Source organism: Scardinius erythrophthalmus (genome assembly GCF_964197995.2).
Source record: "Scardinius erythrophthalmus genome assembly, chromosome: 3".
NCBI classification, from domain to species: domain Eukaryota; kingdom Metazoa; phylum Chordata; class Actinopteri; order Cypriniformes; family Leuciscidae; genus Scardinius; species Scardinius erythrophthalmus.
In genome coordinates, this window is record NC_138223.1 from 53,999,907 (window position 1) to 54,013,875 (window position 13,969).

Consider the following 13,969-nt stretch of genomic DNA (forward strand, 5'->3'; position numbering starts at 1 on the left):
AAAAAAAAAAAAAAAAAAAAAAAGGTTTTGTTTTTCTTGATTTTGTTTTATTTTTCTTGATGGATATTTAATGTGTTGCTGTCTTTGGTTTAATTTATTTTTTAATTGTTCGAAATAAAGATTTCATTCATTTATTCATATTAATACACGAGGGAAATCATTGTTGTGTCCATGAAGATGTGAAAATAAAATAGGCATAAATCTAGCTTACACATTTAATCATACGCCCAAATTATCATACGCCTGTTTAACTGAAGCTAATTTGGGTGTGTTTGTTTCTCCATCCCCAATGTCACTTCTCTGTGTTTTACGGCCGTGACGAGGACGTCGGTCTCCTCGGCTGTGATCCGCTCCTGGCGTGCGCCTGGCAAATCCGCCATTATAATAGGAATCCGCTTTAGAACAAGCGCGCCTGCTCTTAAAGGGAATGTGAGATGTCGCTCTGATTGGTTTATTTCACGTTACGCCCAAACCACACCTATGAATAATGAAGCTACTTCAGACCAACCCCTTTTAGATTTGCGTCGGGCGCAAGAGTCATTTATCCCGCCGGGAAAATAGCAACAGCGCCAAGACCCGCCCACAAAGTTACTTGCGCTTTGCGCTTTGACACTTGCGTTTCAGATCGTTAAAATAGGGCCCATGGTTTGATGACGATAATTATCATCGAGTTTTATACATGTTTGGTATCATTTGAAATGCCTGAATTTTTGAAATGTCTTTTAGGAATTATATAGGCCTAAAACAGTGATGATCTCAAGTGTACCCTCACTTTTTCATGCGTATATATCAGTAGGCTTTTATAGAAATACATTTTTTAAATATAACAAAGTAGAATCAATGATTTATATATTTTTTTCTGCCATTAGTGCGACTGGTACAAAGGTCCCATTTCCAAATAAGTAAAACAAAAGGTAATAAGGTTTTTAAGAGTTTAGAGATAGCTGGCACACAAAGGAAGGTGGTCTCTAGACAAATGGTCTCCTACCCCCCAAAAGGTGTCAACACTGAATGTAAATTCCCATTGTTAGCAGATGTTTCCATGTGAAAGAAGTTCTGTCTATATACTGAAATACAACGAGAAGACCGTGGCCTTTCTGTATCTCAGATTAGCCTGAGAGGCTGACAGTGAGATTCTCAGCTTTATGTATAATGTCGGGTTCGCATCTCTTCTCTTTATTCCAGAGCATTTGATGTTTTGTATCGATTATCTTTGAATTGATAATGAAATTGGCATGATACATTTACCTGACATAATAAATTGTTACATTTGATTATTCTAACTGACTTTGACATTATTTTCATTAAAGAGTTCAAAAGAATAGTCAAACATTCGCTCACATTTGAGCGAATCTAGTTTAAAACTAGATTAAAGTCGCATCTCTTCAGCCAGGCATTCATATAATATTTTTAATCTTACAGTTCAAATTACAATCCGGCCTCTAGTTAATAAACGCCAGAGGAGAACTGGCCCCCGACTGAGCCTGGGTTCTCCAAAGGTTTTTTTTCCTCCATTGGGTCACCTGATGGAGTTTTAGGACAACATTAGGTCACTTGATGGAGTTTTTCGGTTCCTTGCCACTGTTGCCTTTGGCTTGCTCAGTTGGGGATATTCTGGGGATATTTAATTTGATTTTATCAATCAATAAATTCCACTAGAAACAAACCTTGTTGTATTATTTTAATTTAATACTGTGAAGCTGCTTTGATACAATCTGTATTGTGAAAAGCGCTATACAAATATACTTGACTTGACTTGACTTGACATTTAATGATCCACAGACATCATTAAAACCTTTTCATTTATGGAGTCAGATGAAATAATGCGAGAATATATTTCCAAATGTATTTCATTTAATCAAAAATACTTTGCCACGAGAAAAGACAGTAACACATAGAGACCTTCCGCGCTGGTCGGATACCGGACTTTGGGCTGATCGAGTGCGAGCTTACAATCATATTAAAGGAGAACTCCGGTCAATTTTAACATTGAGCTCATTTTTCTGTAAATTTGGAGTGCTGTCAATACAGAGAACAACGACAAATCGGTGTTGCCTACACCGTGTTATCCTCTTTTTAAAATTTGCACCCTGTTGACTTCAATGGGGCAAGTTTTAAACCTGCTTTTAGCCTCTTGACATCCTTGATGTGTCATTACAAGTGCACAGCCAATGTGAGTGATTCCTTCAGAGTGAACACGGGTGAATCTGACTGCAGTATATGTGGCGATGGATTCAAAACATAAAAAAATAGAACCTGTGTCGGTAATGAGAACCTTGTGTGTTTTAATACAATGTCTTTTTCATAATGTGCATAATACACAGTTAATGCTCTGTATGTCACTCAAAAGAGGGAATTTGTGTAACCGTAGTTATTAAACTTTGTAACAACGTTTCGATTTTGATTCCTGCCTCTCTTACAGATGAAGATGAGTGTGAGACGCGGAGTCCGTGTGGCGAAAACGCTCAGTGTTTCAATACACATGGAAGTTACTACTGCACCTGTGATAAAGGATTTAAATCAGATCCACCCAATTTCACAGCATCAACCGGACAGTGTGTGGGTACGAGAGGGGTTTATCTGATAAACTATGATTACTATGACTACTATGATTAAAACACTATGATTAATACCAACTGCAAAATGATCAAATGGAATGTTCCCCTCAACCTTTTTCAAAACATTTAAAAAACTGGACGTTTTGATCTTTCAGAGAACTTTCAGAAATGACATTTTTACAAATTAATGGAAAATATTCTTAGAACATATCTTGTTTGCAGTGATGGTGTTTAAACCCATAACTAAATATGCATAGCCTAGATAATTATTAGATGTCAGATAAAAACAGAGGATTTTTTTTTACCTAGTTCAAGCCCTGATTAATATCTGACCCTGATTATAACCATCCAAGATCTATGTGATGCATTTATAAATTAAGCATATAATTGAATGAAACTTGAAACATGAGGGGCTCTATCTTGCACCCAGCGCAATTGACTTTGTACACCGACGCATGTATCATTCCTATTTTGCACCCGCGCACATCGGACTTTTCCCTCCACAGACGCACGTCGGTAAACTAGCAAATGCACTTGCGCTCCCGGGGGGCGGTTCAGCGCAAAGAGGAGGCGTGTTCCGGCGCAAACGTTCCCTGATGCTATTTTGCAGGTTTAGAAAACAATTCCGCCACTGACCAGGAAAAACATGCGTTGCGCTTGTTATTCATATGCTGTTTTAAGGGCGCATGCTTGGCCATAATGTAGCGTGTGCACAACGCGCATACACTTTGCTTTTCTCATCTACATAGAAGCAGCAGTTTTCATTTTTGCAAATCATACATTATTACAATAGATAGATAGATAGATAGATAGTTTCTTATAAAAGCATAAATCTAGCTTACACATTTACCCAAATTATCATACGCCTGTTTAACCACCAGCTTCACTTCTCTGTGTTTTACGGCCCTGATGAGAACGTCAGTCTCCTCGGCTGTGAACCGCTCCTGGCGTGCGCCTGGCAAATCCACCATGGAACAAGCGCGTCTGCTCGTAAAGGGAATGTGAGATGACGCTCTGATTGGTTTATTTCACGTTATGCCCAAACCACACGTATGAATAATGAAGCTACTTCAGACCAACCCATTTTAGATTTGCATCGGGCGCAAGAGTCATTTATCCTGTCGGTATAATAGCAACAGCACCCGAAACCCGCCCACAAAGTTACTTGCGTTTCGCACTTGATACTTGTGTTCCCTTTCGTGGTCACTCCGAGTTACGTCGGATGACGACGGATGGGGTTTCGCTTAGAAAGCCTATCACCTTCGAGTATATAAAACGAGCCAATGGCAATGAAATACCATGGGTCTGCGGAATGTGCATAGCGTAGGTCCGCCCCCCTCTGGGGGTATATAAGGAAGTACGCCGGAAACATGCAGATATGTTTTCGCTTCGGAGCCGAGAGCTATTCTTCTCTCCACATAGAAGCCTGAATCCTGAGTTACTCTTTATCTCTTCATCTTCGAGACGAGCGAACTCTCCGGTGTTGGTGTGATGGCGATTCCAGCGAGTGCACATTACCCTGCTGATCTGATCAGTGATCTGACAGATATTGTGTTTCTCCCTGGCCACTTCAACATCCGCAGAGTTTTTCCTCTCACAAAAGAGCTTGCACGCGGCACGTCTTTTTAAAGATGCCTCGCCCGTGCACTTCTGGTTGCGGTCGCATTGTGTCTAATTCTGATGGGCACAATCACTTCTTTGTGTGTTTGGGCATTGATCACGCTAAAGCCGCGTTTGTGGATGATTCATGTTCTCACTGTGGGAACATGACTATCTCCGCGCTTCGGTCGAGACTCAATGAGCTCACTCGAGCGAGAGTCCCCCCACCCACACCCCGATCTACGGTCTCCCCGGGAGGCTGTACTTCGGCTGGTGGCCGGGGTGACCTGAGGGTAACGGTGTGGAACAAACCGCCGACTCGTCCACGGTCCACACCCCCCTCTCCAGCACTGGTACCCGCGAGTGTCCAGACTGAGACCACTGGTCCCTCTACGGAAACTGGTCCGCTGGTCCGATCCCCGTCGGCGTCCAACCCCAATACCTTTCTTCCCGGATGTGCATGAGGAGGTCACGCGGTCCTGGAAGACACCATTGTCTTCCCGCGATCGTTCGTCGACCTTCTCCGCCTTCCCACCCCTCGATAGAGCTGCTGCTTGTGGGTACACTGGGGTTCCCCCGGTGGAGCGTTCTGTCGCGATGCAGCTGTGTCCGTCAAGCGCTTCCTCTCGGGGCGACCCTAAGCACCCGTCCAAAGCCTGTAGATTTTCGTCTACCCTGGTGGCGAAGTCTTACAGAGCGGCGGGACAGGCAGCTGCCTCTCTGCATGCCCATCTTGCAGGTCTATCAGGCCCAGATGCTCAGGGACATGCACGAGGGCAGGGCTGACCCAGGGCTCTTTGATGAGCTGCGTGCCGCCACCGACCTTGCTCTCCGAGCGACGAAGGTGACCGCACGCTCCCTGGGTCAGGTGATGTCCACAGCTGTGGTCCAGGAGAGACACATGTGGCTGAACCTGGCTGATATGCGGGAGGCCGTGCGGACTCGTCTGCTCGACACCCCCATATCCCAGGCCGGCCTCTTCGGCGGTGTGGTCGAGGACTTTGCCCAACAGTTCTCGACCGCTCAGAATCAGACTGAGGCGATAAAGCACATTCTGCCCCGACGGCCCGCTGCTGCCTCCACCCAGCCGTCGGCACAGAATCTTCAGCCTGCTCGCCGCCGAGGGCGCCCTCCTGCGGCTCCCGCCCCTCCCGCACGGCCCCAGCAGCAGCCTCCACCCGGGCCGCGTTGTGGAGGAAGCCGCAGGAAGGCGCCACAGCCCTCTCCGGCCCCGCGGCCGGCTAAACGCCAGACTAAGCGGCGCCCCTGAGACGGGCTGCTCAGGATTGGCAGTCAGTTTTTTACAGGAGATGGTAGCAGGGCCACTCCTTCCCCCGGTGGAGGGCCGGGGGAGAATCTTTTGTTCTCCACTCCCCGCTGCTCGTCCAACGACGAGCAGTACCCTAATGTGGTTAAATAAAGAACTGATTCCCCCAATCCTGAGCACACAGAGCTCTCGGACCATAGTGCGCGCCGCCCACGGGTCCCGCCACTATCGCCCCCCTCTGTCACAGAGTTCTCGGATGACAGCATGCGCAGCCCACGGGCCACGCTCCTCTCATCCCCCTCTGTCGCCAGACCTCTGCCAGAGCACGCCCCCGTGGGACGCTGGTCCTCCCCTGGCCTCCTCTGGCAGGACGCGGCTAATGACCGTGCCCCCACACAGGGCCGCTATGCCACCCTCGCCTGGGCCGGTCATTCCGCCTCGCTGCACCACCGACGGTACGTCTGTGGTTCGTATGACCCCGCTGGTGTACTTTCTGGAGGCCTGGCTAGAGCTTCCCAGACTGTCCCGGTGGGTCGCGAGAACCATCAGGCTCGGCTACGCGATTCAGTTTGCGCGGTCTCCTCCCCGCTTCAGGGGAGTCCGCTTCACTATGGTCGGTGGCAATGCCCCTGTCATGACAGCGGAGGTCGACACCCTACTGGCGAAGGGTGCGATCGAGATTGTCCCTCCAGCCGAAATGAGGTCCGGCTTCTACAGCCCTTACTTCATTGTACCGAAGACATCCGGTGGGTTACGGCCAATCCTCGACCTGTGCATCTTGAACCGCTCCCTTCACAGGCTGCCGTTCAAGATGCTCACGGCCAAATGCATCCTCCAGTGCGTGCGGCCGCAGGATTGGTTTGCAGCGATCGACCTGAAGGACGGCCTACTTTCATGTCTCCATTTTACCTCGACACAGACCGTTCCTACGGTTTGCGTTCGGGGGGCGGGCATACCAGTACGCGGTTCTCCCATTCGGGCTAGCCCTGTCTCCTCGCGTCTTTACGAAGGTCGTCGAGGCAGCCCTTGTTCCCCTCCGGGAACACGGGGTTCGCATCCTGAACTATCTCGACGACTGGCTGATCCTAGCTCACTCTCGAGATCAGGTTTGCGAACACAGGGACCTAGTGCTCCAACACTTAGCTCGTCTGGGCCTTCGGGTCAACTGGGAGAAGAGCAAACTCTGCCCCGTGCAGAGGATCTCTTTTCTCGGTATGGAGATCGACTCGGTCGCCATGTGCTCACAGCTTACGAGCACGCGTGCGCAGTCACTGCTGACTTGTCTTCGCCAATTCGAGGACAAGAGTGTGGTTCCACTGAAACTATTTCAGAGGCTCCTGGGGCATATGGCATCCGCAGCCGCAGTAACGCCGCTCAGATTGCTTCATATGAGACCGCTTCAGCTTTGGCTTCGCAATCGAGTCCCGAGGTGGGCATGGCAACACGGCACGCTCCAAGTCCCAGTGACTCCAGCCTGCCGTCAGACCTTCACCCCGTGGACGAACCTCAGTTTTCTACGGGCCGGAGTGCCCTTAGAACGAGTTTCCCGGCATGTTGTTGTATCAACAGATGCCTCCACCACGGGCTGGGGAGCCATGTGCAATGGACATGCTGCTGCGGGCTACTGGACAGGACCCCCCACCGCCTTTGGCATGTCAATTGCCTCAAGTTGCTGGCTGTACGACTCGCCCTGCACCGCTTCCGTGCGCTGCTCAGGGGTCAGCACGTACTAGTCCGATCAGACAATACCGCGACAGTAGCGTACATCAACCATCAAGGTGGTCTACACTCCCGCCGTATGTCGCAACTCGCTCGCCACTTCCTCATATGGAGTCAGAAGCATCTGAGGTCGCTTCGAGCCATTTATATCCCAGGAGACCTGAACCAGGCGGCCGGCGAGCTGTCTCGGCTTCGGCCTCTCGCTGGAGAATGGAGACTCCATCCCCAGACGGTCCAGCTGATTTGGGATCAGTTCGGGGATGCACAGGTAGATCTGTTTTCCTCCCACGACTCGTCCCACTGGGACCTGTATTATTCCCTGACCGAGGGCACGCTCGGCACGGATGCACTGGCGCACAGCTGGCCGCGGGGCCTACGCAAGTATGTGTTTCCCCCAGTGAGCCTCCTTGCGCAGACTTTGCGCAAGATCAGGGAGGACGAGGGGCAGGTCGTTTTGGTTGCCCCGTATTGGCACAACTGGACCTGGTTCTCAGAACTAGTACTTCTCGCGACAGCACCTCCCTGGCCAATTCCCCTGAGGAAGGACCTGCTTTCTCAGGGACGGGGCACCCTTTGGCACCCTCGTCCCGATCTTTGGAACCTCCACGTGTGGCTCCTGGACGGGACGAGGCAGGTTTGAGTACCCTACCACCAGCGGTGGTGGCTCCCATCACTTCCGCTAGAGCATCGTCCACAAGACATGCCTATGCGTTGAAGTGGAACCTCTTCGTCAACTGGTGTTCTTCTAAACATCAAGAACCATCGAAATGCCCGATCAGTGTCGTGCTTTCCTTCCTGCAAGAAGGGTTGGAGCGAAGGCTGTCTCCCTCCACCCTGAAAGTGTATGTTGCCGCTATTGCCGCACATCATGACGCAGTTGATGGTAAGTCTCTGGGAAAGCACAACCTGATCATCAGGTTCCTGAGGGGAGCGAGGAGACTGAATCCTCCTCGTCCTCCCCTCGTACCCTCTTGGGACCTCTCAGTGGTTTTAACTGCCCTGCAGAGTGCTCCCTTTGAGCCTCTGCAATCAGTAGAGCTTAGGTTTCTGTCAATTAAGACAGCGCTCCTGGTTGTATTGGCCTCCATCAAGAGGGTAGGGGACCTGCAGGCATTTTCGGTTGAGGAAGCGTGCCTGGAATTCAGGCCGGCTAACTCTCACGTGATCCTGAGACCCCGGCCTGGATATGTGCCCAAGGTTCCTACCACACCCTTTCGAGACCAGGTAGTGAACCTGCAAGCGCTGCCCTTGGAGGAGGCAGACCCAGCCTTGGCACTGCTCTGTCCAGTGCGCGCCCTCCATGCTTACGTAGACAGAACGCAGTGTTTCATGACCTCAGACCAGCTCTTTGTCTGTTATGGTGGGAAGCTGAATGGAAAGGCTCTCTCCAAGCAATGGTTGTCCCACTGGATAGTGGATGCCATTGCTTTGGCATACCAGCAGCAAGGTCGACCGTGCCCCCTTGGTGTGACGGCCCACTCCACCCGGAGTGTGGCATCCTCTTGGGCTCTAGCGCATGGCGCCTCGCTAACAGACATCTGCAGAGCTGCAGGCTGGGCGACACCTAACACATTCGCGAGATTCTATAATCTCCGAGTGGAGCCAGTTTCTTCTCATGTACTCGCTTCAACTAGCCGGTACTAGATTCTGCTCAGGTGTCTTCGCTTGCTCGCCATTCTTCTCCACGGACGGGATACGTGCGATATTCTCTTCAGGTGAGCCTAATAAGCCCTGAGTCTCCTCAAGCACTGACGACGTCAACGCCAGAGTTATGCCACTGGCAGCTTTCGCGCTTGGCTAGGTGCCTCCATGTGCATGGTTCCCCCTCTGGGCGACCCCCACATATGTATTTCCACTGTAAGCCTCTCTGAGCATGTGTCTCAAGAGCATGTGTCTCACCTTTTCATGCGTATATATCAGTAGGCTTTTATAGAAAGAACATTTTTTAAATATAACAAAGTTTTTCCTGCCATTAGTGCGACTGGTACAAAGGTCTCATTTCCAAATAAGTAAAACAAAAGGTAATAAGGTTTTTAAGAGTTTAGAGATAGCTGGCACACAAAGGAAGGTGGTCTCTAGACAAATGGACTCCTACCCCCCAAAAGGTGTCAACACTGAATGTAAATTCCCATTGTTAGCAGATGTTTCAATGTGAAAGAAGTTCTGTCTATATACTGAAATACAACGTGAAGATCGTGGCCTTTCTGTATCTCAGATTAGCCTGAGAGGCTGACAGTGAGATTTTTCAGCTTCATGTATAATGTCGGGTTCGCATCTCTTCTCTTTATATTCCAGAGCATTTGATGTTTTGTATCGATTATCTTTGAATTGATAATGAAATTGGCATGATACATTTACCTGACATAATAAATTGTTACATTTAATTATTCTAACTGACTTTGACATTATTTTCATTAAAGAGTTAAAAAGAATAGTCAAACATTCACTCACAATTAATGATCCACAGATATCATTAAAACCTTTTCATTTATGGAGTCAGATGAAATAATGCGAGAATACATTTCCAAATGTATTTCATTTAATCAAAAATACTTTGCTACGAGAAAAGAAGAGACCTTCCGCGCTGGTCGGATGCCGGACTTTGGGCTTATCGAGTGCGAGCTTACAATCATATTAAAGGAGAACTCCGGTCAATTTTAACATTGAGCTCATTTTTTTTGTAAATTTGGAGTGCTGTCAATACAGAGAACAACGACAAATCGGTGTTGCCTACATCGTGTTATCCTCTTTTTAAAATTTGCACCCTGTTGACTTCAATGGGGCAAGTTTTAAACCTGCTTTTAGCCTCTTAACATCCTTGATGTGTCATTACAAGTGCACAGCCATTGTGAGTGATTCCTTCAGAGTGAACACGGGTCAATCTGACTGCAGTATATGTGGCGATGGATTCAAAACATAAAAAAATAAGACCTGTGTCGGTAATGAGAACCTTGTGTGTTTTAATACAATGTCTTTTTCATAATGTGCATAATACACAGTCAATGCTCTGTATGTCACTCAAAAGAGGGAATTTGTGTAACCGTAGTTATTAAACTTTGTAACAACGTTTCGATTTTGATTCCTGCCTCTCTTACAGATGAAGATGAGTGTGAGACGCGGAGTCCGTGTGGCGAAAACGCTCAGTGTTTCAATACACATGGAAGTTACTACTGCACCTGTGATAAAGGATTTAAATCAGATCCACCCAATTTCACAGCATCAACCGGACAGTGTGTGGGTACGAGAGGGGTTTATCTGATAAACTATGATTACTATGACTACTATGATTAAAACACTATGATTAATACCAACTGTTTCCCCAACAGATATCAATGAGTGTCTTGAGAAGACCTCTGAATGCACAGATGGTCTGGTGTGTGTGAACACCGTTGGCTCTTATAACTGCACGTGTCCTGAAGGATTTGATCGTGATGCAAGACTAAACTCATCATGTGAAGGTGAGCGGCCTCACTCGTATTGCTTTCCATTTACTGTTAATCAAACCAAAGAACTTCAGTTTCAGAAATTTCATGCTGAGACCACATGAAAATTACCCAAAAATACATATGGTTTGATGACGATAATTATCATCGAGTTTTATACATGTTTGGTATCATTTGAAATGCCTGAATTTTTTAAATGTCTTTTAGGAATTATATAGGCCTAAAACAGTGATGATCTCAAGTGTACCCTCACTTTTTCATGCGTATATATCAGTAGGCTTTTATAGAAATACATTTTTTAAATATAACAAAGTAGAATCAATGATTTATATATTTTTTTCTGCCATTAGTGCGACTGGTACAAAGGTCCCATTTCCAAATAAGTAAAACAAAAGGTAATAAGGTTTTTAAGAGTTTAGAGATAGCTGGCACACAAAGGAAGGTGGTCTCTAGACAAATGGTCTCCTACCCCCCAAAAGGTGTCAACACTGAATGTAAATTCCCATTGTTAGCAGATGTTTCCATGTGAAAGAAGTTCTGTCTATATACTGAAATACAACGAGAAGACCGTGGCCTTTCTGTATCTCAGATTAGCCTGAGAGGCTGACAGTGAGATTCTCAGCTTTATGTATAATGTCGGGTTCGCATCTCTTCTCTTTATTCCAGAGCATTTGATGTTTTGTATCGATTATCTTTGAATTGATAATGAAATTGGCATGATACATTTACCTGACATAATAAATTGTTACATTTGATTATTCTAACTGACTTTGACATTATTTTCATTAAAGAGTTCAAAAGAATAGTCAAACATTCGCTCACATTTGAGCGAATCTAGTTTAAAACTAGATTAAAGTCGCATCTCTTCAGCCAGGCATTCATATAATATTTTTAATCTTACAGTTCAAATTACAATCCGGCCTCTAGTTAATAAACGCCAGAGGAGAACTGGCCCCCGACTGAGCCTGGGTTCTCCCAAGGTTTTTTTTCCTCCATTGGGTCACCTGATGGAGTTTTAGGACACCATTAGGTCACTTGATGGAGTTTTTCGGTTCCTTGCCACTGTTGCCTTTGGCTTGCTCAGTTGGGGATATTCTGGGGATATTTAATTTGATTTTATCAATCAATAAATTCCACTAGAAACAAACCTTGTTGTATTATTTTAATTTAATACTGTGAAGCTGCTTTGATACAATCTGTATTGTGAAAAGCGCTATACAAATATACTTGACTTGACTTGACTTGACATTTAATGATCCACAGACATCATTAAAACCTTTTCATTTATGGAGTCAGATGAAATAATGCGAGAATATATTTCCAAATGTATTTCATTTAATCAAAAATACTTTGCCACGAGAAAAGACAGTAACACATAGAGACCTTCCGCGCTGGTCGGATACCGGACTTTGGGCTGATCGAGTGCGAGCTTACAATCATATTAAAGGAGAACTCCGGTCAATTTTAACATTGAGCTCATTTTTCTGTAAATTTGGAGTGCTGTCAATACAGAGAACAACGACAAATCGGTGTTGCCTACACCGTGTTATCCTCTTTTTAAAATTTGCACCCTGTTGACTTCAATGGGGCAAGTTTTAAACCTGCTTTTAGCCTCTTGACATCCTTGATGTGTCATTACAAGTGCACAGCCAATGTGAGTGATTCCTTCAGAGTGAACACGGGTGAATCTGACTGCAGTATATGTGGCGATGGATTCAAAACATAAAAAAATAGAACCTGTGTCGGTAATGAGAACCTTGTGTGTTTTAATACAATGTCTTTTTCATAATGTGCATAATACACAGTTAATGCTCTGTATGTCACTCAAAAGAGGGAATTTGTGTAACCGTAGTTATTAAACTTTGTAACAACGTTTCGATTTTGATTCCTGCCTCTCTTACAGATGAAGATGAGTGTGAGACGCGGAGTCCGTGTGGCGAAAACGCTCAGTGTTTCAATACACATGGAAGTTACTACTGCACCTGTGATAAAGGATTTAAATCAGATCCACCCAATTTCACAGCATCAACCGGACAGTGTGTGGGTACGAGAGGGGTTTATCTGATAAACTATGATTACTATGACTACTATGATTAAAACACTATGATTAATACCAACTGCAAAATGATCAAATGGAATGTTCCCCTCAACCTTTTTCAAAACATTTAAAAAACTGGACGTTTTGATCTTTCAGAGAACTTTCAGAAATGACATTTTTACAAATTAATGGAAAATATTCTTAGAACATATCTTGTTTGCAGTGATGGTGTTTAAACCCATAACTAAATATGCATAGCCTAGATAATTATTAGATGTCAGATAAAAACAGAGGATTTTTTTTTACCTAGTTCAAGCCCTGATTAATATCTGACCCTGATTATAACCATCCAAGATCTATGTGATGCATTTATAAATTAAGCATATAATTGAATGAAACTTGAAACATGAGGGGCTCTATCTTGCACCCAGCGCAATTGACTTTGTACACCGACGCATGTATCATTCCTATTTTGCACCCGCGCACATCGGACTTTTCCCTCCACAGACGCACGTCGGTAAACTAGCAAATGCACTTGCGCTCCCGGGGGGCGGTTCAGCGCAAAGAGGAGGCGTGTTCCGGCGCAAACGTTCCCTGATGCTATTTTGCAGGTTTAGAAAACAATTCCGCCACTGACCAGGAAAAACATGCGTTGCGCTTGTTATTCATATGCTGTTTTAAGGGCGCATGCTTGGCCATAATGTAGCGTGTGCACAACGCGCATACACTTTGCTTTTCTCATCTACATAGAAGCAGCAGTTTTCATTTTTGCAAATCATACATTATTACAATAGATAGATAGATAGATAGATAGTTTCTTATAAAAGCATAAATCTAGCTTACACATTTACCCAAATTATCATACGCCTGTTTAACCACCAGCTTCACTTCTCTGTGTTTTACGGCCCTGATGAGAACGTCAGTCTCCTCGGCTGTGAACCGCTCCTGGCGTGCGCCTGGCAAATCCACCATGGAACAAGCGCGTCTGCTCGTAAAGGGAATGTGAGATGACGCTCTGATTGGTTTATTTCACGTTATGCCCAAACCACACGTATGAATAATGAAGCTACTTCAGACCAACCCATTTTAGATTTGCATCGGGCGCAAGAGTCATTTATCCTGTCGGTATAATAGCAACAGCACCCGAAACCCGCCCACAAAGTTACTTGCGTTTCGCACTTGATACTTGTGTTCCCTTTCGTGGTCACTCCGAGTTACGTCGGATGACGACGGATGGGGTTTCGCTTAGAAAGCCTATCACCTTCGAGTATATAAAACGAGCCAATGGCAATGAAATACCATGGGTCTGCGGAATGTGCATAGCGTAGGTCCGCCCCCCTCTGGG

General features: G+C 46.0%; 1 protein-coding gene across 1 annotated transcript in view; it reads left to right on the forward strand.

Annotated features, from left to right (window-relative positions):
• Positions 1–4,324: 4,324 nt before the first annotated feature.
• Positions 4,325–13,969, forward strand: part of LOC308687967 (uncharacterized protein) — a gene marked incomplete at its 5' end in the record, with an annotated part of 168,805 nt that continues 159,160 nt past the window's right edge. The window contains 4 exons of the mRNA XM_081360784.1: positions 4,325–4,613; positions 10,241–10,381; positions 10,470–10,601; positions 12,490–12,630. Of these exons, the coding sequence (XP_081216910.1) occupies positions 4,325–4,613; positions 10,241–10,381; positions 10,470–10,601; positions 12,490–12,630 (703 nt within the window). The remainder of the gene's footprint in view (positions 4,614–10,240; positions 10,382–10,469; positions 10,602–12,489; positions 12,631–13,969) is intronic.